The sequence below is a fragment of the Stylophora pistillata genome, chromosome 13 (genome assembly GCF_964205215.1).
Source record: "Stylophora pistillata chromosome 13, jaStyPist1.2, whole genome shotgun sequence".
NCBI classification, from domain to species: domain Eukaryota; kingdom Metazoa; phylum Cnidaria; class Anthozoa; order Scleractinia; family Pocilloporidae; genus Stylophora; species Stylophora pistillata.
In genome coordinates, this window is record NC_142531.1 from 20,400,552 (window position 1) to 20,424,212 (window position 23,661).

Here is a 23,661-nt window from a genome sequence, read left to right on the forward strand (position 1 = left end):
CTGTTAAGCGATTGTTAGGTAAACATCTGCGCTAATTATACTATGTAAATATGGACAAACGCAATTAGAGTTGTAATTTGCTCCGCAAGAACCGTTTCGGTCCCAAAAAATTGCGATACATAACACCTCATACGGGGCCAAATCCACACTGAATTCTATTGGTTTCAAGCTTGACGCGTTTTGCTACGCGACTGAAAACTTTAAAAAGACACGATAAGTGCAGATTTGAAAACGTGACCCTTAAGAGGCGGAAAAATTACTCAAAAACCGCATCGATCTTTTGTTAGAAACAGGTAAGTCATCTTGCCTCTTAAAATATTCATTAACTTTTATTTGTGGTCAGGCACGTTTACCAGCCAAATTAAACGATACGTGAGGCAGCATAAGAAAAAAGTACTGATAACACTATTCAGCACAGAAAACCTTACTATCGGCAAATTTTCAGAATGTAAATTTTTATTTTTTTTAAGCTGAGGTCGTTACACTTGCAATGCATTCGGTGGGTTTGATTCTTCTCACTTCGCATGGCTCCGATGAACCGTGTGGAGAGACCGCAATTATTTCCCACTTTCAAGAGTAAATTGCACTCGATAATTGCACTCGGTAATCGAGAACGACCCAATCAATATTGGGTCGTTCTAGATTACCGCATTACTTTCATCGAGATTCCTTTCTTCTAAATAAGGCTTTAAAGTCATTAAGAGAGAAGAGGACACGTACTGTTGCAAAACAATCACGGCTTCTTGCGAAACGATGTCGTGGAGAATTCGTTTAATCTGAATTCGCCATCTAGAAGGCAATTATTTCCGTGATGACAGCTACTGACTTATCATAGTGAACAACTAATACTGTATTTGTGGGAATGTTCTCAGTCATATAAGAGCTTATAAATCAGTTCCAGCACAATTTAGGAAATGTTGATTTGATCGGCTAAAGGTGGAACGAGTTTAAAGCACATCCATTTTAGCTCATTTAAAGCTGCACGAAATTTTGCTTTTACTGGCTTGAAAGAAACTTTAAAATACAAGTTTGATAAGACGGAAAAATAACGAAAGATGTAATAATGAACCAAGAAGACACAAGGATGCATGGCTTTAGACGGGAAAGATCGTAGCGGATTTTAACTGCTGGACGTACATGAGAGAGTCAGGCTTAATTTTTCATCAACCACAAATAAAGTATGGCGTAAGAGACGCGGCTCACAGACAAACATGGTAGGAAGAAAGCTGATTAGGAAATAGCTTTAATTTAATAAAAAGAAACGGGAAATGTGCCGAATCCAGATAGCCTCATATACTCTCGGTTCTCTCTCTTTAAAAATACATGTTTATAAGATACCCCTGAGAAAAAAATCAGATCAATTTAGTTGTCACGTAGGCGGGTTAGGAACAATCAGATGAAGTAGTATTAGGTAACTTTCTACTTGAAAGGTCATCCCCGCGTACCATCGAGAAGTTTTTGTTTTAGAGATAACTTTAGACGCTGTCAAGCAGTTGTGTATTCCTGTTCATAGCTAAAAATACTCATTGTGGTTTTACAACAAAAGGGAAAGAAAGAAAGGAATTGTCTTCACTTAAAGGTCAATGTGTCGTACTCCATCGTTGCACGTACAGGGAACTAAAGAGAAAAAATAATATAAAAAGCATTTCTTAGGAAATAGTCAAAACTAACAATATTTAGCAAAATCCGTAGGTCTGCGTTTCCGCTCATACGGAGCAGATAGGATGATGTAGCAATGTTGCATCGATATATCCTTGTGGGTAACACAAGGTAAAGATGAATACAATCAGTGGGCTGGCAATCTAAGGGGAAGGGTGTGTTGGGTTGAGTCAAATGTCATGTTTTCAGCCAAATAAAAAATGATACTTTGTTTCCCCCTCCCCCTCCCCCCTCAGTACTCCGTTACTTGTGGATTGAGTTTGTTATCAAACGGCGTTGCTTTGAAGGTTTTTTTTTTCAGAGTTTTAAATTCCTATAGGTCAAGTTCTAATTCTGCGTAAAAATCAGAAGGCTGAGAGCCTCTTTGTGGTTATACATCTGCTAACATCCACTTGTCAGTACATAGTCTGCATGACGCTGATGCCACTCACAACACGGGAAAGTTTTAAGTTATTACTAGCTCCTAGATTTAGTTGCTGATCTGTACATGACCCTCAGCTTTTGTAGTACTTCAGTATTAAATCTTGAAGAACTTCCTGAGGAATTTATAGATGAATTTCAAACGAGAAAATCAGGGTAAGGGTGTTGGTTGTTGCCAGGACAGAAGAAGGAAAGTATAAAATTTGTACAAGGCTGATTTTATATCAAATTTTTGAAGCAAAGAAATAAAGCTTTGTCAAATTTCTTAAATGCTAAGCAAAAACTGAGGTTTGTTAGAATCTCACAATATTTGGACCAAATTTGAGTTATGAATATTACACTCGGACAGTTTGCGTAGAAGGCGCTGTTGCCCTTCAGTGCTTTATCGAGCATTAGCCCTTCGTCAGAGCTATGACGAAGAGCTAACGCTCGAAACGTCAGCTTTTTAACTCTTTACGGTGACCAATTTACAATTTCAACTTAGTTGATATTACCAAATTACCTTGTTACCCCCACCGACGCAGCACCACAGTTTCTTTAGAAACTTACCCCCCCTTACTTCAAAACAGGGCGACACTTAACATTCATCTCGTAAACATTATTTTACAAACAACTAATGTCATTTAAGTAGTAATATTGTTCGTGTTTACGTTGCTCTCCAGCAGTGAAAACTTCTGAGAGTGCTATAGCAAGTTGAGGGAAAGACCGACAAGAATGCCATTAGACCTAGAGAAGATACCGTTTTCTACGAGATAAGTGAAGTGTTCGCTTTGCATTTCCGTTTCCAATTAATGTGTTGCATGCTTCATGCAAAAATATGTAAGCGAGGTGAAGGATTAAGTCTATCCAAGAGGGGCGGCTTTTTTGGTCCATTTGTCTCTTCAAACAAGGGTGTCTTCCGTACAGAATGAGATTTGGTTGCAAAAGAGGAAATGTAAGCTTCAATAACTGAATTCCAACTTTTGATTATCGTCTCCATCCAGAGGTCGCCCGTTCTAAAGAGGGTATTGGTAAAATTTGTTTGAAATGATAATCGAAGAAAAACTGCCGAATATGGCGCAATTTGGGCCAAAGCCTAACACTCGAGAATACTATTCTCTCTACAAAGAAACGCCGGCCCGCTCACGCAACCTTTGCACGAAATGTTTTTTTTTGTGTGTAAACCACGCCTTGAAACGAAGCCAACACCTCGAGAGCAACTTCAATACGACATTTGATATATTCACTCGGATTAAACAGAAAAAGATAACCCGCTCAAAAATTGGACTAAGCTTGCTGAAGCTCAGTACGAATAGTCGAGTAATTGACCTTGGAGACGCTAAAAATAGGCCAGGAGTTGAACAACAACAAATAAAGACACTGGAAATGGTCGGTGCATGTGTAAATAAACTCAATTGTTTTTCAAACGGGTCCAATTGATTTTAAAGTTCATCCTATCCGACTCCCTCTCTCTCGCTACTGGAAGAAATACGAGGGTCTTAATGCTTGAATATCCCCAAGACGGTTTAAATGCAGTTATGATAATTGCTTAACACAACATGTACATTGTGGACGGGTTTATCAACGTTTACATAAAATTTTAGCTGGCTCGCCAATCACTTTAAACCCTTTAGGCGCCAAATTCTTTCAAAGTTTCTGCTGGTCACTAAGAATTACCAATTTCTGGGCCATCTTCGCTGAAGTATTGTTCCTCTTCCTGGCGAACTAGCTTCGTGCCGGTGTGAAACGACCCCTCATTAAAAATTTTTGCATGCTAGTTCAAGAACTTGGCAGCTATCGCACAACCAGCTTGACCTAACACTCTCATTTCGGTCACTAAATCTGTTATTTTACTGATTTCTGGCGTCTCGAGAGTTCTATGCATTTAACTAATTTCCGTTCTCAGATGAGCTCCACCTCAGCAATTTTCTGAATGTCAAGAACACTTCATATATATACTGTTAACATCAGAACATGCAGGATATAAGTGTTTCCAGCTGAGAAATGCGTTGCGTCCTTATAAACGTTATCCAGGTACACGGGAAGAAGCCCTCATCCATGATTTGGGTGGTACCTTCCCTAATTTGTACCACAGAATGTGACTTTACCGTCATTTGTCGAGGAAATCATTTCATACCTTTACATTTTCACTCCAATGATGAATGACTCATAGCCAAATATTTTTATCTCAGTATTTTCGATCAAACAACTAAAATCCATCCCTATATGATTATCATCTAGCATCTAAACGTTATGTGAACATGAAAAAGCTCGTCCGACTCGAATTTTATATATGTTTATCCCTAATTTGCACCACAGAATGTGATTTTACCGTCATTTGTCGAGGAAATCATTTCATGCCTTTACCTGGTTCATTTTCACTCCAATGATGAATGACTCATAGCCAAATATTTTTACATCAGTATTTACGATCAAACAACTAAAATCCATCCCTATATGATTATCATCTAAACGTTATGTGAAAACGTAAAAGCTAGCCCGACTTGATCTTTTTTCCAACAGTAGTTTTATTTCAGGTCGTGTTGAGGAATAACTCGTTGACTCCACGTTAAATAACATTTGTTTTTATTTCCGCAGAAATTTTTTTTCTTTTGAAAATAATATCCAAGAGCTCGTAAGGGATCGATTCTTTCTTGTCATAATCTACTTGTTACAACATCCACATGAGAAAGCCTTTTATAATACTCTGCCAAATGTCTTCAGTCAAATAATGTCCGCGTAACTGTCAAGTTTTACCACATATTCTCATTACCCATTAGGCGCCAAATTCTTGCAAAGTTTCTGCTGGGTGCTCGAGGGAAACTTTGATAGGAAAATTCGCTCGCGTGAAAATAGAAAAATAATTTGTGTTCGTGTTGACAAGGATTGTAAAACTTTTCCGAGTCATCACGGCACCTTTGTTCAAGGTATTTACTTAGATAACGAAGTGTGGACAAGACCTAGTCACGAAACAAGCTGACGCTTGTGGACAAACACTCGGATAGGAAACGGTTCTTAATTTTCGTGAGAGCTTCACCTAAGGCCTGTTGATTAACACTCTGTAAAAGCAGATAATTCAATTATTCAGATAAGGATGAAGGCACTATCAGTCACGAAAATGAGTGATTTATCACAAAGAAGTCAAAGACTTTGCGCGACCCCAAAAGCCCTCCAGGAGTAGGGAATAATCGCATTCTCAAGTGTAAACTTGGGTTTCGGTCAGCTCATTTAGCACCTACTAAGCTAAGTGCAGATAATTGGGTTAGGGGGATAAGAGTGACTCAATATATTGTAAGACACGAAATCGAGTGACTGTCTCAAATAATGACTGACTTTGAACTTGGCGAAAATTTCACGATGAAGAAGATGCTTTCCTCCTCAAATTACTGGATAATAGGATATTTGAGATTCATCTCGTTCTTGCAAAGGATTTGTATCAAGCAGACAATTCTTTGGCGGAATTCATTTTCTTTTCTTTTCTGTAGGGTCCTATATCTCCAAGGTCAATTGGATCGCATATAATGCAAACCCGCCATAGAGAGTCACATCAGTATAGTATATGCATGTACACTTTGAAAAATATTTACACGAACGCCATGATTCGTATTTCTTGCACGCTGATACAGGCTCTTACCAATTTTTTTATTTTTTGCTTATAAAATTGCCGATAGTGTATCGACTCCAAAATCGTGACAACTGTGCACGTTGAAGGCAAAAGTGACCTTCATTAACCGACCCATCTTGTGGGTCAAAAGTAGTTAATGATTGCAATTTAATAAGTACCGCAGAGTCGAGCAATCGTACAAGATGCAAAAACGTTCACTTACGAGCATAAATTTCTTAAGGTGTACTGCGAAGCTTACCGCATTTGGTAACACAAGTCGGGTTTGAGGTTTAAAGAAAGAGTTTAGAATTGGTCTTCCGCTTCGGTTGTCAAATGTCTCATGGGGCGCGACAGGGGCGGAGCTCCGCTAGGAATTGTCAAGGCCAATGCCACCGAGGACTATCACGTAAGATACATATCACATCCCTTTAATCTGAAACATTAGAGCTCAATTTGGACACACAGACTGACACCGAAGGAAAATTGGGGAATTCAGGAAGCCACAAAATTTGAAAATCATAATTCAAATTCAGTTTTTCTCTTTTCAAAATCTACATGTTTTCTAAAGATCTTAAACAACCCTAAACAAATAAGCTACATTGTTACGAGTGCTGCCTCGTGGGGAGTCGTGTAACCTGTGAACTTTTAAAGAAAACATTTGCAAAGCGACATTTAACTCTGCAAAACGCCATCTAGAATTCGAAAAAATGGGTCAAATTTGAGATCGTGAAAGGTTCCAACACTTTGCACGTGTCAACACTATAATTAATTAATTTTTCCTGGTGTCGTATCAGAAGGAAAATAATCCCAGTTTCATGAAGTGTTACGAAAACACCGCTGCAGTTACGTTTTTTTTATGTCTGTTAAAGGACTCGGGTTTTATATTACCATAATGTGTTCTCTGTATTTTCTTACACAATCAGACTAAACAAGTCTAATTACTTTTGCAAGATTTTCCCACAACCTTTGAGATTTCGTGAATTCCGTGAATTGTCTCAGACATTCTGTTTTGACCTCCTACGTAAGGAAAGAATTTGTGACTCTTTGCAAAGCTGCATTCCAAGGTCAGTTGAGAACAACCGTTTCAGAAGTTACACAGTTAAGTTTCTTACGTAGATCCGTTTTGTTCTCCACATGCACAAGATCCTTTCTCACCCAGCGACACAATTCTTTTTGTTTTGTTTTTGTTTTTATTGTACCTATTTTGTCCCTCCTTAAAAACGTGTAGGTAACTCGTGATACTTGAACGTTTTGTCAGTTTGCAAAGAGATTGTTCAACAAATGAAATTATTGAAGAAGTCGGCATTAGGACAATGGACTTCACCAGTTTCCTGTTTAGGCGAGCGAAATATAAAAGGACAATAAGTTTTTGTGGGAAGAGCGGAAAGCCCTGGAGTACTCGTTTTAATTTTATTAAAATGCAAATGCAAAGGCCAAGGGCAAGCCAGCTGAACCGAACGATTGACGTAGTCTGCCGGGCAATAAACATTTGGAACAAGTGTTTGGCAAGAGAGATCAAACATAGAATAAAATGTTTGTAATATGTCTTTACTCGCTCGTTAACTCATGGACACTTTGTCACTATATATTACAAGATTGCAAAAGAGATGGAGGTTTTCGGAGGGATGAAATCAAAGCTGTTTTAAAAGATTAAAGCTGGATCCCTCTAACGCATTGAATTCTAAAGAAAACGCTTGACGCAACTTTGTTTCGAAATATCACATCTGATAGGAGCAAAACGTGATGTTTGCCCATCATAAGAAGGTAACATAATACTAAAGCGTGCTCATTTCATCCTCATTGAAGAATAACTGAAATCGAATCATGAAACACCTCAAACCCTACCAATGAAAATTGAAAGATAATTTGTTGTTTTGGAATGTTAAAAAAATTGCTCCGCATTGCTGAGCAGGGCGCAGCTGCAGCATTGAAACAGCACTAAACGAATTAAACACAGGAGACATAACTTCTGCTATCCGTTGCCTTATTAATCCAACTTGGACTGTTTATTTAAAGCATCCCCTAATAATAAACAAAACCAAAAGGTTCCGTGGCCTTGGCCGCCGTGGAAAATCCGTAAGCCTGCCCAATAACAAACAAGTTCTAAGGTTGCACAGACGCATGTGGTCTGGTCGACTGCTGAATTTAACCTCAATAGAATCTTCGTGTGGATGGTCTCCATTTAAGTTAATATCACAACCGAAGGCCGGTGCATTCGAAGCAATAATTTTTACATTTTTTCAGTACGTTACGTGTTCTAATAATTATGCATCGTCGTTGAGGAAGCAGTTTTGACCGCCAAATAGCTGGAAATAAAAGTTCCCTATTTTTAAAGTGGATTTCAGGAGATTGAAGTAAAGCTATAGAATCGTATTAACGTCACTGAAAAACTGTCGAAATTAAAGGTAGAGGAATCATAGTTCCTGGCCATGAAAGGCAATCACTTCCCCTCTGAGTGTGCCCGCTAATTTTACCTCGCAAGTGCTGGATGAATTAATTCTAAATATTTCGAATAATTACATTAGATGTTATCATTTCGCAAATAAACGAAGTGTTACAACCGGCTTGTAATTTCCCCCAGAATGAATTAATGACAAGAAATGGAAAACTTCTCAAACGTCAAGAGTTCGATAATAACGAGAAGTAGAAGAACAGAAAGATAAAATCAACAGATACCAACATCCCTTGCATGCCGGCGATATAAAACAGACTGTCCACGTGCTTTGCCACCCGGTAGAACGTGAGTTTCACTTTAGCCCCTCGCTCAATTGAGCGTTGAAAAGTCTGCAAACTGCGAATAATGCTGCGAAAATTAAATTAAGGGGCCATCGATGTCAAACATATGGCATCACATAGCCTGGAGATTTGTGCCGAACAGTCAACTTCATCGCATAAAACTCTGGAGTCGAGAGTTGGGAAGATGGAAACCTGGGATGTTAGAAGTCAGGTTAATGTATTTAACAAATGCCAGTTTGTCTTGGTTTCCCAATGAGGTGGCATGTGGGCCTAAGAGATTTGTATCAACACGCGAATTCTTCGAACTGCACTATTTCCACGAAGGAGAAAATGGACAAAGTCGATGGTAGTTTCTTCATTCAGACCTCATAATTTGGAGCAAAGTTCAACTAGCTGTTTTATGTATTTACGAAACAGTAAAGAGAACCTCTGTTTTGGAAGTACAATGCTCAAGAACAAATCAGATAAAATATAAAAAAAAGGACTATATTTTTCGTTATTTTTCATGATAATTAAATATTCTTAAGATTGACATTTAGATTCGATAAGGCCGTACTGCCAAATATTTTATCAATTTTGTTTTCTCGTAGAAGCACCTCTGACTAGCGTAATTTCGAACACAGGGCTCGAACAGGGTTAGCACAGATGTTGCCAAATTGTCCAGTAAAATAATACGTAGACGTTATCGATATTACAACTATAGTGCTTCTGGGGTCTGAGGGATTAGTTAACCTTTGTCAAACTGTTATTTCCAGAATGTTATCTCAGCTTATTGGTAAAGCTTCGTCGTCCAAATTCAGTCAGGCACGCTCTCTCCAACTAGGAAACATATTGAAGAGATTGTGCCCCTGTGATACTGAAAAGTTGCGAAACTGATTTAAAAATACGCCCGAGCGACCAAAGTTTTACATTACGTGACATCAATGATGCGCTAAAGATTAAATGTTCACCAATGCAAACAGACGCTTGCCGTTTTGTTTTTTTGTGTCAGTGTCACTACACTCAAAGGTGCAGGTCGTTTTCAGTCCTATATGCATAAAGAAAAAATGAAAGCAAGAAAATGCGTAACAAAGTCTGAATTAAACATTCATGCAGTGCACCTCACGAGGCTTAAGATCAGCAGAGGTTTGGTCATGCCTGCCTAATTTAATAAAAACAACTTCTTTTCCTATTTCGTTTTCTCGTTTCTGTGAACTTTCATTGAGTGGTAACCTGAAGAATCAAGACTTACTTGATCCATTGTAACTATCAATGAATCCATGTCAAATCATCAGTTCACACTTTGACAGTCATTTAGCCTGATGTCAGACTGTGTAACTTTGATACCTATAGCAAGTTCCTTATTCCATGTTCACTGAATCGCTTCAACGCGAATCTTGTACGGCTTTGGACGAACGGTCAGCCCGAATTTGTCTTCGATGGGATCTTCGGTTCCATTACGAAGTTCAAGATTCTGCAACAAGGTGCCAAGCACCAGGAACATGATTGACTTGGCATAACTCTCTCCAGGGCATTTTCTGTCCCCTGCTGAAAACGCCAAGAAACAAGGTGATCGTACAATGTTCTGTTTAGTTTCATCCAAGAAACGGTATGGATTGAACGTGTTGGGGTCTTCAAAGTACTGTGGATCACGGGAACAGGCCCACAGGTTCATAAAGACAATGGTTCCCTTTGGCAAAGGGTATCCAGCCACACTGGTATCCCGGGTTGTGCAATGGGGCAACGCGAATGGAAGAAAGCTGCTCATCCGCAAGATTTCAAGAACTGTTGCCTCTAAAAGTGGGAAGCTGTTTCTGTCGTGAAGTGTCAAAGACGAAGAGCCTTTTACGCGTCTTAGCTCATCCTGCAGCTCCGTCTGCACATCGCGATGCGACACGAGGTAAGCCACTGCCCATCGGAGGGCGGTGGATAATTTTTCGTATCCCCCGCCGAAACAGTCAGCTGTTATGTTAATCAAAGTTTCATCGTCGAAGTGTCTTGACATTCCCTCTAAGGAGTCCTCACTGAAACGTTCGTTTCCAAAATCTAATGCATCTCTATCGTTCACTGCTTTCTTCAATGCCTCGGCGAAGGTAGTTTGCATCTTGGAGGGTGACTCTCCTTCGTTGTTCAGGTTGGAATCACTCTTCATGAGGTAAAAAATTTTCTTGACAAATGTTGTAAGTTCTGCGACGGATTCGTCAAGTTTTTCCACTTGTTTCTTGAACACCACTTTCATCCATGGCATGAAATCTACGCTGTTACCCACGGCACTATTTTCTATAAAATCTGTTGAACCGTCCATCATGAATTGAGCCTTCTTGACGTAAGCGTCGCGTAACTTGTCCCCGAAGAACAAACAAAACTGCAAACTACAGGCAAAGAATTTTAACAAGTAGGAAGGATCGAACCGGCCCTCGTCCGAGTTTAGGAGACTCTTGATTAACACGTGCGTCTCCCTAAGAACTACTTTGGAGAGGTACTTGTCATTGTCAAGGATAGCTCGCATGGCCAATTCCGTCGCTCGCTTGTTGTTGGCGTACTTTGGACCAAACACGGGCCATGCAACTGTTCTATCACCTCGGCTGGACGATATGAAACTGTGCAAAGGCGGACGAGATGAGAAGTCGGTGCCATTCTTGAGAAGAGCCTCTTTAACTGTCTTAATGTCATTAAGAATCACGACTTCCCTGCTTCCGAGTTTCATAGAGAAGACTCTTCCATACTGTTTAGCGAGCTTTGTGACGTTCTTATGAGGAGCGGATCCAAAGAGAAATATATTCCCAATCACTGGTAAACTCCAGGGACCGGGTGGTTTCCTCTTGACTGACGGTCTGGTTTTTCTTAAAAACAGCAAAACAACCACGAGAGCAAGGAAAATAATCACAGTGGAATGCCCCGCTAACTTGTCTACGAGGTCTGCCCAGTACATGATGATAATTGATCTATGTGTCTTCAGTGTTCGCTAAAATCGAATCAAAGTGATCGCTATTTCCTGAGATGTGTACCACGAGTCACTAAGTATGCGAAATATCGAATGGAGAGGTACACGCTTCAAGCCGTGCTCGAGAGGTTCTGGTTACGGGCACGCAAGACGTTTTATAGCTCTTTGTGAGCTGATTTCAGTGGGAGGTGACGGACAAATAAACTTGATGCTACTACACTCTTTGTTTTTCCCGTTGGGTTCAAGGTTGACTCGCTTCACTGATTATGACAAACAAGATTCCGGACTGAGCACGGGTCAAAAAGCAGTCTGCACTTAAAAACAGGATCAAGTATCGGGAACCGTGGATTAGACGGCAGGTTCTTAGGAACGTGTCGTGGAAGTGTTCAACTCGAATACGTGACCAATACCTTTCTACTGAGCAAGTTAACATGATCATCGAACACAAAAGCTCTCATTGACTAGAGGGTGTCATACAAATAAACAGCCAATTGCAAAAACTAACACTATTTAAAATTCAATGCATCACAATAAAAAGGTATCCATTATTCCAAGTTTCCTCCAATTAATGCAATCAGCAAAAGCCGATTTATCGATGTTTACACGCTGAAAGCCCATTCTTTTAGAAACGAAGGATAAATATCACTCACCCATTTCTGTCTTAGTTTAGCGCTAACATGTGTCAGCTGCCCTCAGGATTTTATTCAATATAAAACATAGCAGGAACTTTAAGCAGAGAACAGTCTCCGCAGCGATGAATATTTCCGTTTAAACTGCGGCCGGGTCAGAGAGCGCAAAATCCAACAGGGTCATGGTTGGGTTCTTTTCGGTGTCGTTGCTACTGCGAAATGCATCAGTTATTCGGTTTCCAAATTTATCTTTGCAACTAAAATAAAACAGATATAAGTTCAATACTTTTCAGCACCTATTTACGACAAAATTCCACTTTCCTTCGCCCGCAAATGCCCGAGACATTCATTCCTCTCGATCCATTCCGATAATTCCAAACATCAATCGATTCATGGAGCTCTGGCAGGATATGATTGATGGGTAATCGAAGTAGCATGATCTCAGAGGAATGGTGGATCGCTACTACGATTACTTTGTGGTTTTTGACCACTAAATACATGTAACTATTCACGTACGCTCTGGTCGGGTTTGTGGATAAGATGGTGCGCGGACTGACCGATGGGTACAAAAATACGTTTGCGTGCCCTTTCTTAGACGCATTTTGACATGTCTACAGGTTCCAGGCATCAAGGGTATGAAATTCTATAAGACCCGCGAGGATCATTTGTTGATAATCCTATCGTAAATGGCTAATGGAAGTTCGTCAATCATTAAAGAAGCCTACAAGTAGGGCTTTTATCAGAGGGCTACCCTGAATGCGCGACTTCGTTCATGTGTTGTTCGATTGAATTAAAGTCTGAAAGATTGTTTGAATAGACATTAAGGTTGGCCAATCGCAGTGATCGAACTCTAAAGATCACCACATGGCGATGATTAAATCTCATTTCTCCTGTAAACAAGAGAACCATTTGCTATATCGATTTCTATGGAAGGAGCGATGTTCTTACAAAGGTGTAACTATTGGTCGATTTTTCGTTCCATACAGGTGTTACAGTATCAAATGAATGTCCTGCAGGCTAATGCAGCAGCTAAATTCGCCCATTCAAGCATCAATGGCTACCATCCATAAACATCAACCTCTCGGCGGTCTTAAATTAGTGCAATTTGTGTTTACTCAATCTATTCGAGAGTAAACGACAGATGTAGAACTGTAGTTCGAGCTAGAAATAGCAACACAATGACAAGCTGAACAAGGACGTCATCATTGAATAAATTTGCCTAATAGGCAAATGACATGGATAGTGTCGACCCCCAGAAAGAAGTTTCAAAGGCACCGTCAGGTCAAGTATGCCCAAGGATCCATGACTAAACCGTCAAAACTGCAGAGCACGTGCTCTATTTCTCATCCGACGCCCGCGTGACGTAAAAGTATTTTGAGACGGTTTCCAAGTACAGTACAACTTAAATTTCTCGGTCTCCATTGGAGAAACATGCGCTTGATAACCCAGTATCGAGTCATAGGGGTCAAGGTGAACCGAAAAAGAACAATATTTTCAATTATGAACAGACAAAAAAGACTCGAGGAGTTTACTGATATTTTTAAATTAATAATGACAATATCATGGTCGTTTCACGTTTCTTTGCCGCCAAATGAGTGCATCGGTCCGCGGATGCTAACGCCTCTGGCATGCAATAAGTACAGGCGTGAACTTTGCCAATTTCCGTTTTAAACGTCCTTAGACATCATTAAAAATTGCATTTATTTAATCTTTTATGAAACAGGTTGCCTTTATTTAGTCCGTGGATAGTTTTTTTAGTTGAAATAGAGAGGAAGTGTCGTTACACGTGACTGGAAAGTTTGGTTCAACAGAAATAGGCTGCATTGCGAAGAAAAGTCGGGGAGATCATGCGAGGTGGTGGTTCACTTCAGCAAGCTAAAAGTTCCCGAAACCACATAAAAGGCACTCTTTTACGACTTTGTCGCCGATATTTCAATCTTCAATGTACAATTCATATTTGAGGCTTGGGGAACGGGGTAGCCACTACATCTCCAACATATACGAGCTGTGGACATGGCCAATATTAGCAGTATCACAGGGTCCATTCTTTTACCAACTGGAGGTAACTCTACACAATTTCACATAGTACTTAAATCGACCTTCTCAACTTTGTTCAACCGAAGCGGGGGAAGCTGTGACGCTGCGTCGGTGGAAGGGGGGGAGGTATGGCAAGATGGTTTGGTTTTATCAACTGAGTCTATAACATAAAAGGCCATGGTGAGAGTTCCTAAAGCAGCCTCGTTTCCAGGGTTTTTCATCTTCCCCCCCCCCCCCCTTGAGCGAGAGCAGGGGGGGGCGGGAAGATGAGAGACCCCAGGTACGAGGTTCTATATAAAGCTGACGTCTCGAGCGTTACCCGTTCGTTACTGCGAATTAATTTGCGCGCTTTTGTAGAGGCCTCCCCGGCTAAGGTAAACAAGACAATTTAATTCGCGATTGCCGGATTGTGTAGGTTTTGTTAAAGGAGCGTGACATGACCCTAATCCATCAAATAAGTTAAAATCTAAATCTAAGCGCTTTAAAGTATCCAGAGGTCAGTGAGGACGCCAGTTTTGTTGACATAAAAAATCCGAAGTCAAATGAGGCTAATTTGCTACCTGTCAGGGAAAGATTTAGAAAATTTTCAGAAAGGATAAAGAAGAGCAGATTTACCATCGATATGAAAACAATCTGACTTTTCATGACACGAAGGACAAAAATGATATTAAATTAGATAAATTGGACGTTTTGGAAGAGCACAGGTATTTCAGTTTAGTCTTCTCGTGTTTCACATACCGCTTACGTGCCAAACGCTTGGTTAACTCAGCTATCAGACTTAATAACTTAATTCGAGCCACAGAATTAACCCTTTCCACCTTAAAGATTAGTATTTAAATTATCCAGACCGTTCTCTTTGCATTTTCGAGGGTACTGAAAAGGGGAATTTATTGTCAACCAGGAGCCTCTTGAATTGGTGATCATTTTCTTCATTCTCATAGCCTTTACATTTGATTTAAGGGTAAAACTGTGAGGAGAAAGTAAAAGCCAGGCGTTAAAGGGGTTGACCAAATCTTGACCTTTAGCTTAGCTAAACCTTCCTTTCCCCCTAATAGACGAAACTGGTGTGAATTGTGTATCTATAAATAACAACGCCAAGAATATCCTGCCAAAACTGCCACCGGTTTGCAAAGGCAACGGTGGTTTGGAAATAGGAAGTCAAAATACAAGTTGGATACGATGGACTCAAAAATCCACCAATCGCGATCCAGCACATCAGACTCGAAGTGAACGCGAGACCCCCTAAAGGGAGGAGTGGGGAATGGTAAGCGAAATCGGTGTAGAAACACTCCCTCGCGACTCCTATTGCCACAGCATTCCTCCCTCTATCGAAACTTCACGGTTAACATTCTTTCTCAGCGATTAACATGGCAGTTGACGAGTTGAGATCCTCGTTCCATCTAAAAGTAGGAAAGAACTACGACCACTTTTAGGGAAATACCAGGAGAATTGGAGCATTTCAATTAATGAAAAAGCGGACGGGGAACTAAAGAAAGACAAAGATGAAGTGAGACTGGGCACAAACTTAGAGTACGAATACCCATCAAAGAAGACTTAGATATGAAATTGTGAACCTATTTATTCACAACAACACTTTTTAAAGGTTGGTTGCACAAATGTCAAGGATACAGATCCAACTTTCTCATGACAAGATAGTACAATTCTAAACTTAAATCGTGTCCACCTTCTTACGTATACTCGAGTTTTTGCATTGCGAAGGTGCGATTATATTCCGTCTAAAATCGCCCCAATTCGTGCGTGACCGGGACGTGTCTCGCGCGAAATGTCTCGCGTAGAATCCCATGTTGCCATTTACGACAAGGTCTACATCACCTACATACCGGGAATTCAAGAGAATCGATCACAAACCAACATGGCACCAACAACTTAACTCGCTACATCTGTAACTTTTCCCTGCAGACCTTCCAAGCCTTTCTCAGCCACAATACGTGAAATTTTTCTTGTGTTGGAGCGGAACTTGTCTCTAATAAGGAGCTGTTTTTGGACTGACGACTCTTCGGCGCTATGAGAAATAGTCAAGGAAAACCATCAAGAATTACACAAAAGCCCACTGGCCCACGCTGCCCAGGCCCATCAACGCGCGAGGCGAATGGAAATGTATGAAGCGGTCGCCCACGCGAAATGGAGCGGAAAAGCAAGCTAGTACAGGTTGACCGCTAAATACAGGTTCTAAAGAGAACCGACAAAAACATCATTTTATGCCATAATTGACCACTTAATGTAAATAAAATCGCTAAAAAAATATTACCAACATTGTTTTCGCCAGATAAATATCGATTAAATTTTACTCGAAAGATTGTTCATGGTTTTGTTTGAGTGGTTTGCTTTAAGTGACCGTTCCATACAGGTGGAGAACAATACAAAATAGGCCTTCGGAGTTAAGTATAAAGTAAACTCTTAATGGAGGTAACCGCTCAATAGAAGTGAAAATTAAAGTAATTAAGGGGTAACAATTTAGGGACTCTGAAAAACCGACCGTGTAATACAAGGTGACCGCTTAGTACGGTACCGCTTGATACAAGTTCAACTGTACTAGGAAAAACGTGGCAAGTAAAATACACGAAAAAAACGTACAACTGAAGGGTGCCAAACGCAGCAAATGTTCAAGTACTTGGTGTTAAGACGCGGGGTAAATCGAGACAAACGAAGAAAATGCGTGGATAATGCAGTACATAGAAAAATTATGTGCTACCGGACGCGGGAAAACGTTTAGTGGAGTGACGTCAGACGTGTGAACTAGTGCTAATAAAGAGATTTAGCACCGCGTTGACGTGAAACGTGAACGGCAAGAGGGATCACATGACTGTGTTTTCTCCCGCCATTTTTTCACGTTTGCCGGTTGCGCTTTGCCGTTTCTAAGGTAACCAGTCCCGCGTTTGCCATGTATGTAAGATTTTCTTTATTTTTTCTCTCACAGAAAAGAAATTAATTGCCAGAAAAAAAGGCGCCAAAACTATTCCTTGTAAGTCATACAGGGCAGCCTTCAAATCCACCATGATATAAATCATGCCAGTCTTGATTAACCCTTCCAATCCCAAGATCTCACTAGTAATTCTCCTTACTGTCTGCCATACAATTCTTATGATGTCAGTTGGGAGAATCTAGTATTGAATAAACTGACAATCCCCTGATTTTCTATTTTCCTTATTCTCTTTACTTGTCTGCTTGATAATTGTATTGATATTATAAGGAGAAATTCTGTCTTGGTCAACTCGTGGGAGTTAAAGGGTGAACAACATATCGTTCAACTCAACTCACTCATAGCAAGTCTTACCTTTCAAGAAGTTCAGTACATGCTGTATGTCCGTATATTTCCGCTACCCTCTTGGGCGTGTCCCCCGAGTTATCCGCAATCATAACAGGGGCCTGGTGTTCGATTAAGATCTTGAGTACATTTGAGCGTCCAGTTTCCGCCGCGCAGTGGGCCGGTGTCCAGCCTCCCACCATACGTGTGGCAGGATCAGCACCGTATTCCAAAAGAAGTTTGACACACTTGGCGTGCCCTAGATGATGAAAAAAAAAGGAAGTAAAATAAAATAGACTATCCAACCATCACGAAGAGAAATCGAGGGCGGCGAATAATCGAAGACGACAAATCTATCAGTCGTTAAAAACTATACAACAAGGCGCGCTCATGTTTTTATTTTGTTCAGGGACCAGTTCTCATTTATTATTAAGGCGGGGGGGGGGGGAAGGAGAATTTTGGGAACGGAGGGGATCAGTGTTCTCTTGCAAACTTTGAAGGGGGACTATAGATTATTAAAAAATTGACTATCAGTAAGGAGAGTCAGGGGGGTCATTACAACTTAACAGAGCCTCACGCGGGAGGGGGGAGCCAAGTAAATCTAATGGTGACACAGCCGAAATTCTCCTACTCCCCCCCTCTCCAGGTAATAAAACATAATAACCGGTCTCCTACAATTGTACACTTTTAATGTGCTCACTGTGTCCACTGTCAATCACGGAATGGAAAGCGAAGAGTGTAGCCAATCAGATTGCAGAGCGCCCGTAGATTTATACTGAAGAGACATAGGTTACTGTTGTTGCTGAAAAGATTGTTTTTTGGCGCACCACTTCTTCGATTGTTAAAGTAACCGCTCAGAAGGGAAGACTGAGGAGTCAACAAGTGCGCAATTCTCTCTGTTATACCGGCTTATCGCGTTAGCTCGCTGGCTTCATATAGAACTTCTAAAAGTCCAAATTATCAATATATCAAAGGTGCTTGATACCGAAAATTCAGAACAGAAGAGAAGTTGCACGTTCTAGAGTTGTAGCTCCTCAGTCAAACTTTTCCGGGAAGGTGAACATAAACCCAGGAACGAAGTTGTCCCTTGGCATGCTTCTAGTTTCAACCTCGGTAATCCGATCTGTGTTAAGACCCATTTGGTAAGTTTAGTATTTTTCTGTTGGGATCTTTAAGATTTCGTTCGTGAATAATGCAGGTAAACTCGAAATTTTGGGCGAAAATCACGCGACGAAACTTGTACACTAAACTTCCGTAATTAACATAAAGAGATCATTATCAACCCGATTTGCAACATCATATGAAAAACCATGTAGTTAATGAGGGTGTTTTGCCTCGGTAAAAATGTAGTATGGGTCAAGCAGATTGGGTTTTCATTGAGTTTTTTTCAAAGTTAATTACTGATTCAAATGTGTTTAATCTGGTGACAGGGACACCTTGTTTAGCGTACCTTAGTCTAAGGGAACAATGTTTAGTCTCGATTTTAATTTTTTTACACTTTCTGTACACTTAGCCTTTCGTCTAAAAACCAGCTGTATCAGACGAAACTTTAAAAAAATAAAACGTAAAACAACTGATGAACCAGAAATGTCGACTACAAATGTTTAACCAAAAACCGTAATGAGCTGAACGCTGTTAGAGGTCTTTCCCATTAACATGCAATCATTTCTCTTCTAGGCCATTCGCCAAAATAGGGGTAAGATGAAAGACACTAAAATAGTTGACGAAATAGAGAGGTTCATGGTACATATGTTTGACACTGAAGCATAACAAAATGTTAAGCTTGTTATCATTGCGCAATTAACTGGAACTTGTAACAAGCGAACACCTTCTTTTAAGCAAACACTGGCAAGAACCCCGAGGGTGTGGACTCCATACCGATTTTAAAGTAGTTATAAGGATTTCTACCTCTATGCGCTGCCCAGTGCAGGGCAGCTCTGTCACCCCATTCTTCATCTCTCGAATTCACGTCGATTTTTCCGCCTCTTATGAAGCTTCCCAGCTCTTCGAGTTTTGTGTCGTCTCCCAGAGCGCACGTTTCGTGTAAAAGCAAGTCGTGGCTGCCGCTGTTAAAAACCTGTTTAGTCGGCGGTTTTTCCTGATTTGTCATGCCTTTCGTGACGAGGAACAACACTCAAACGATAGAGTTTCAGTCACTTCTGTAAGCACTGAGGCTACTCGCGAAGAAACAATTTGAATTTACAACCAATGGAGCAAGAAGTGACGCAATGAAGAAAATTGGTTTGATTTTAAGAGTGCTATTGTTAAAGGTACCTGAAGGGAAACAATGATGTAATTTGGATATATCAACAAAGTTGAAATGGTAAATTGGCCACCGTAATGATTACAAAAGCTGACGTTTCGAGCGTTAGCCCTTCGTCGGAGCGAATGAAACAATGATGGATGATTAAGAGGTTTTGATCATAACAGTGGCCAACTCTCTAGGGACAATATAGATAATGACAAGTACTGGTTAAGTAGTGTTTGCTTGAGTTCTTGCTTCTAAATTGCACATCGATTATAAAAATCTGATTGATCTTAGTCCCACAGGAAACTACTAGAAAACCACGCTAGATACGCAAGACCGCAAAGTTAACTTAACTTTGTCCTAGGTATCATTTTCTTCCCAGTCACACATTGATAGGTTCTGCGATGGTATTAAGAATAGACTAAGAGAATCCACTTTATATATCACAAGAGAAATACATTTAGTTCTCAATGAACTTTTGATTACACTTGTTAGGCTAACAGTATCGTAACACTACTTAAATTGTTAGAGCACCTTTTAGTTGAGCATTGTTAATTAAAGTTACTTGAGTCAAACCAGGGAAAAGCGATACATCAAACGCTGGAGCTAATGAGAACTCAGACTGAACCCACACAACCGACTTCTAATTGACTAAGAAGATGGCCCTTGTGTCTTGATCTGTCATGTTGTTAAAGCCTTTCTGTTTCATCAATGTCAGTGATCGATGTGTGATTCTGGGAGAACAGGTTGTTTTGTTTTGAATTCGAGTTAGAGTTTGCAGCGTTCCCGGGCTGCGCGGCGACTGACGTATCGATATCAATTTTATTGCAGGCCGAAAATCCAAATCAAATGGGAAAAAATACAGACTCTAAGTACCCTCTTTGCCGAAAAACATGGCGTAGTCTTCCGCCGCTATTTTATGACAAATTTTCGCTGAATGAAAGAATCATATCCTTAGTTACGGGGTAAGTTTCCAAGTGAATCCGTGCTCAATATATCGTACTGTCTTTGGACCGTGACAAAACGCCGTTTTTACACACTGTATTTGCATTTATTCAAGAATACATTTAAAGGAAAAAAATTCGGTCTGTTGCCCATCTTGTGGGATGACAGAACATCACCATTCAGTGATTCAAGCTTATACGCGATTTTCTCACGCGGAGCTCGTTAGGGAGAAATCGGCGATTTCGATTACAGACCACCTCGCTGGAAAACTGAGAGCGCGCGCGCCATCGCGCGCAGCGCAGAAGCAGAAGAGTAGTACACCAGGGAATTACGCCACGTGGACTGAATTATCTCTTGCCCCTGGGGTATCCCGCACGCGCGCGATCACACGCAGAAGTAGATGAGCAGTGTAGCACGGAATTACCCGGTGCGGACTGAGTTATCTGTTACCCCTGGGGGATCTCGGATAAAACAGAGGCGAGGAAATTGGTCAATAAAGCACCACTCTGACGATTCCTGACTAAACGTACATTTTAAAAGCCAAAAAAAATTTAAACCCTCTCAATTTCAAGATCTAGAGAGCAAATCTCTCCACCAACTTTCATACATTTTTCTTGATTTGAGTTCCGAGAATCTGGTATTAACTAAAAGCAAAGAATAGCTTTAAATTGATCTTTTTCTTTCTCTTCCTCAAAAGTATCCTTGGAAGTGTTGTGATATTCTGAAGAGAAATTCCTATTTAGTCATTCCTGGAAATTTCAGGGATAAACAACGTCTCTAACCTTTGGAGGCTGCCCAGTGGAGCGCTGTACGATCGCCAAAGTCTTCATCTTTATGATCGACATCTATTCTGTGGATCATTAACATGCTCTCGAGCTCCTGGTATTCGCCATTAACTGCCGCCTCATGTAGGACCAACTCAGTCATACCTTCTTATCCGAGAGCACTTAATATAGCCTACGGAGATTAACGAAAATTTTGGCATAATTTTACACTACCCTAAAAAATTGCCAGGATGTTGTGGAGAGTGGCTCTTCAACCCCTGACACGCCCTCTTGCTTCTCTTTTTGCCCCTTACGTCCTCTCTCATCTTTAATAAATCAACTTTCCCTTTATTCCTCCCTGCTGTGTCGAGCCTTGATTGTAGCGATTGCAGTTCGCACAATCGTGGCGTTTCAGTTTGGCGGACACACAGTCGGATGCGGCTAACACACGCCAAGGAGAATTAACACAAACTTTTGTGACGATATAAGCAATAGACAACAAGCTCTTTCTATCGCTTTAGACTTTACCGACGTAATAACTTACGCAGAATGTTGAGAGAACAGGAGGAAAGTTTAAAAACCACGAGCTGGAAAAGAGTGGTTTTCAAACTTTTCGAGTGTTGTCCAAAACATCTCAAATGGGTTAATACGCCGGTAAACCGATAGAAAGTATGGCTTAAATAATTCCTCCTGCCACAAGAAACACAGAATTTCAGAAAGGAATTAAATATCTGCTGAACTTTGTAATGTGTTATGAATTATTAACTCGGTCGGAAGATTGCCTGATGTTTTTTTTGTTTGACTATAGCATGGAGCATACATTATTGTGAATTCAGTTTGTCGCATCACCGATCCGATTCGATTCGTTTGAACAATTATGGGAGGCTTATTGAAAACGATTGGTTTTTCATTTTCTAGTTTGCGTGACATGTCACCGATAATTCATAACAGAAAACTCCCGCCGCTTCCCAGAACTACGACCGCATCAGACTAAAGATCGCTAGGGAAATTAAAATCTCCTCAAGCTAAACAATGGCATCGAAAAGTAATTTTATAAACGTAATTAGAATCAAAGTATATCCGAGCAAAGAGTTAATCTGTGCTTTCCGACCAACATAATGCGCCGGCTCATCACTAATAGAGACTAATTGAATCTATTCAGAGCTTGCTCTCCCGCTAATTATACAAAAGCTTTTCATTACTTCTTCCTTAGGAACGGTTTGATAAAAGTCCACGATGAAGGAGAGAGTTTACAAGTCTCCAAGTTGCGATTGTAGTACAAGTAAACAGTTCTATAGTGAGGTATTTTCCTCAATCACATCGGCCTGAGTTTCCTTACGTTTTCCTTTTCGTCTGATTCTCTGATTTCTGGCCGTCTCTTCCAATAAATTAAACTTAAGGCTTCTTCATAACATTTTCGTCAAGCCGACTGGAACGGTTATCCAGATCTCAGCTCTTCTCTATTTTCTTTGTTAAAAATTTTAGCAGTATTTGTGAAAGCGGTAATAAAAGACCGGCCGTAGTTTTCTGCGACCGCGCTCACTCGGCTGGCAACCAAATTAGGCATACTTCGCATCGATCACTCCAACCGGCATGAAGTAAGAACTTGGGTCACATCTTTTTCATCTCGAAAACCAAACCGAAATTTCCCGTAAGATCAGCCACCTGGGTACCTGTTTCTCGAAAGTCCCGGTAACTTAATGGGCCTGTAAGCCGTTTCGTTGTCTTTCAAGATAGGGATTTCAAAATGTTTGAAACTCAAACAATAAAACTAAAAAAATAAAATGGACTGATCTGGGTGCCACAACCTGCTTTTCTATCCTGAAATATTTGATTCTAAACTACGGTTTCGGGCCCGTTAAGTTACCGAGACTTTCAAGAAACGGAGAAGACTTGCAATAAGAACCGATAACAAAATTCGTCACAGTTGTCGGGCCTCCTAAGATACGCAAGGGCTTGAACAGATAATTATGATTTACGGGGTAAAGACCCTAAACACGTACCTAAGAGAATGTCGTGACCAGTCTTATGTTTATGACGGGCTTTTCTCGTCGCAGAAGTACAGACTTCTGTTCGTCAAAATCAAAATAGCTTGACTGTTTCACAAGTATCCGCTCCAACTAATCGAAGGATCCGAGCGAGTTGCCGACGCAAAGCACGCTGGAATGTGTGGAATGTTGTTATCGTTTAGACTCTTTTCCAGATCCTCTCGCTGTTTGAAGTTGGGTCCCACCCAGACGTATATTAATTAAGGCTCTTCCTGCAAGAGCTTTTCGTTTCCTCTCTCACGTTTCCATTCTTAGCTTATAGCAAAAGAAAATGGTACATCTCCGGGCAGGCTAGAGAAATTAGTGTCTAGCCAGGTTAGGATTCTGCTCTCAAAGAAATCGATTAGTTGTAAATAACGGCTTGCAGCAACTTCCTCGTTCCGCATTTAGAACTTCAGAAAGAA

The 23,661-nt window shown here is 40.5% G+C and overlaps 2 protein-coding genes across 5 annotated transcripts; both read right to left on the reverse strand.

Moving 5' to 3' along the window:
* Positions 1-1,225: 1,225 nt before the first annotated feature.
* On the reverse strand, positions 1,226-23,646 carry LOC111336319 (ankyrin repeat domain-containing protein 66). 4 transcript variants are annotated; one of them, XM_088742591.1, is made up of 6 exons: positions 23,213-23,646; positions 21,228-21,402; position 21,003; positions 19,161-19,364; positions 17,283-17,511; positions 15,549-16,010 (listed from the first exon to the last, which is right to left on the reverse strand). In XM_088742591.1, exons 2-6 carry the CDS (start codon positions 21,288-21,290, stop codon positions 15,875-15,877), a joined length of 633 nt encoding a protein of 210 aa, XP_088598717.1. In that variant the 5' UTR covers positions 21,291-21,402; positions 23,213-23,646; the 3' UTR covers positions 15,549-15,874. The 4 variants fall into 4 exon arrangements, with proteins under 4 accessions (XP_088598716.1, XP_088598717.1, XP_022798131.2 ...); XM_022942396.2 differs by lacking the exons at positions 19,161-19,364; position 21,003 and having other exon boundaries at positions 23,213-23,422; XM_088742590.1 differs by lacking the exons at positions 15,549-16,010; positions 21,228-21,402; positions 23,213-23,646 and adding an exon at positions 1,226-1,617 and having other exon boundaries at positions 19,161-21,196.
* LOC111336318 (cytochrome P450 1A2) lies at positions 8,864-12,812 on the reverse strand. The gene has a single exon (XM_022942395.2). It carries the CDS (start codon positions 11,307-11,309, stop codon positions 9,750-9,752), a length of 1,560 nt encoding a protein of 519 aa, XP_022798130.2. The 5' UTR covers positions 11,310-12,812; the 3' UTR covers positions 8,864-9,749.
* Positions 23,647-23,661: the final 15 nt, after the last annotated feature.

Excerpts from the sequence above, each read along its gene's own strand:
- LOC111336318 (XM_022942395.2), bottom strand. The coding sequence starts at position 11,309 with ATGTACTGGGCAGACCTCGTAGACAAGTTAGCGGGGCATTCCACTGTG.
- LOC111336319 (XM_088742591.1), bottom strand. The coding sequence starts at position 21,290 with ATGTCGATCATAAAGATGAAGACTTTGGCGATCGTACAGCGCTCCACT. Across the intron at positions 17,512-19,160 it reads GCACTGGGCAGCGCATAGAG|GGCACGCCAAGTGTGTCAAA; the intron begins GTAGAAATCCTT and ends TTCATCATCTAG. Across the intron at positions 16,011-17,282 it reads TGTACTGAACTTCTTGAAAG|CGCCGAAGAGTCGTCAGTCC; the intron begins GTAAGACTTGCT and ends TATTTCTCATAG.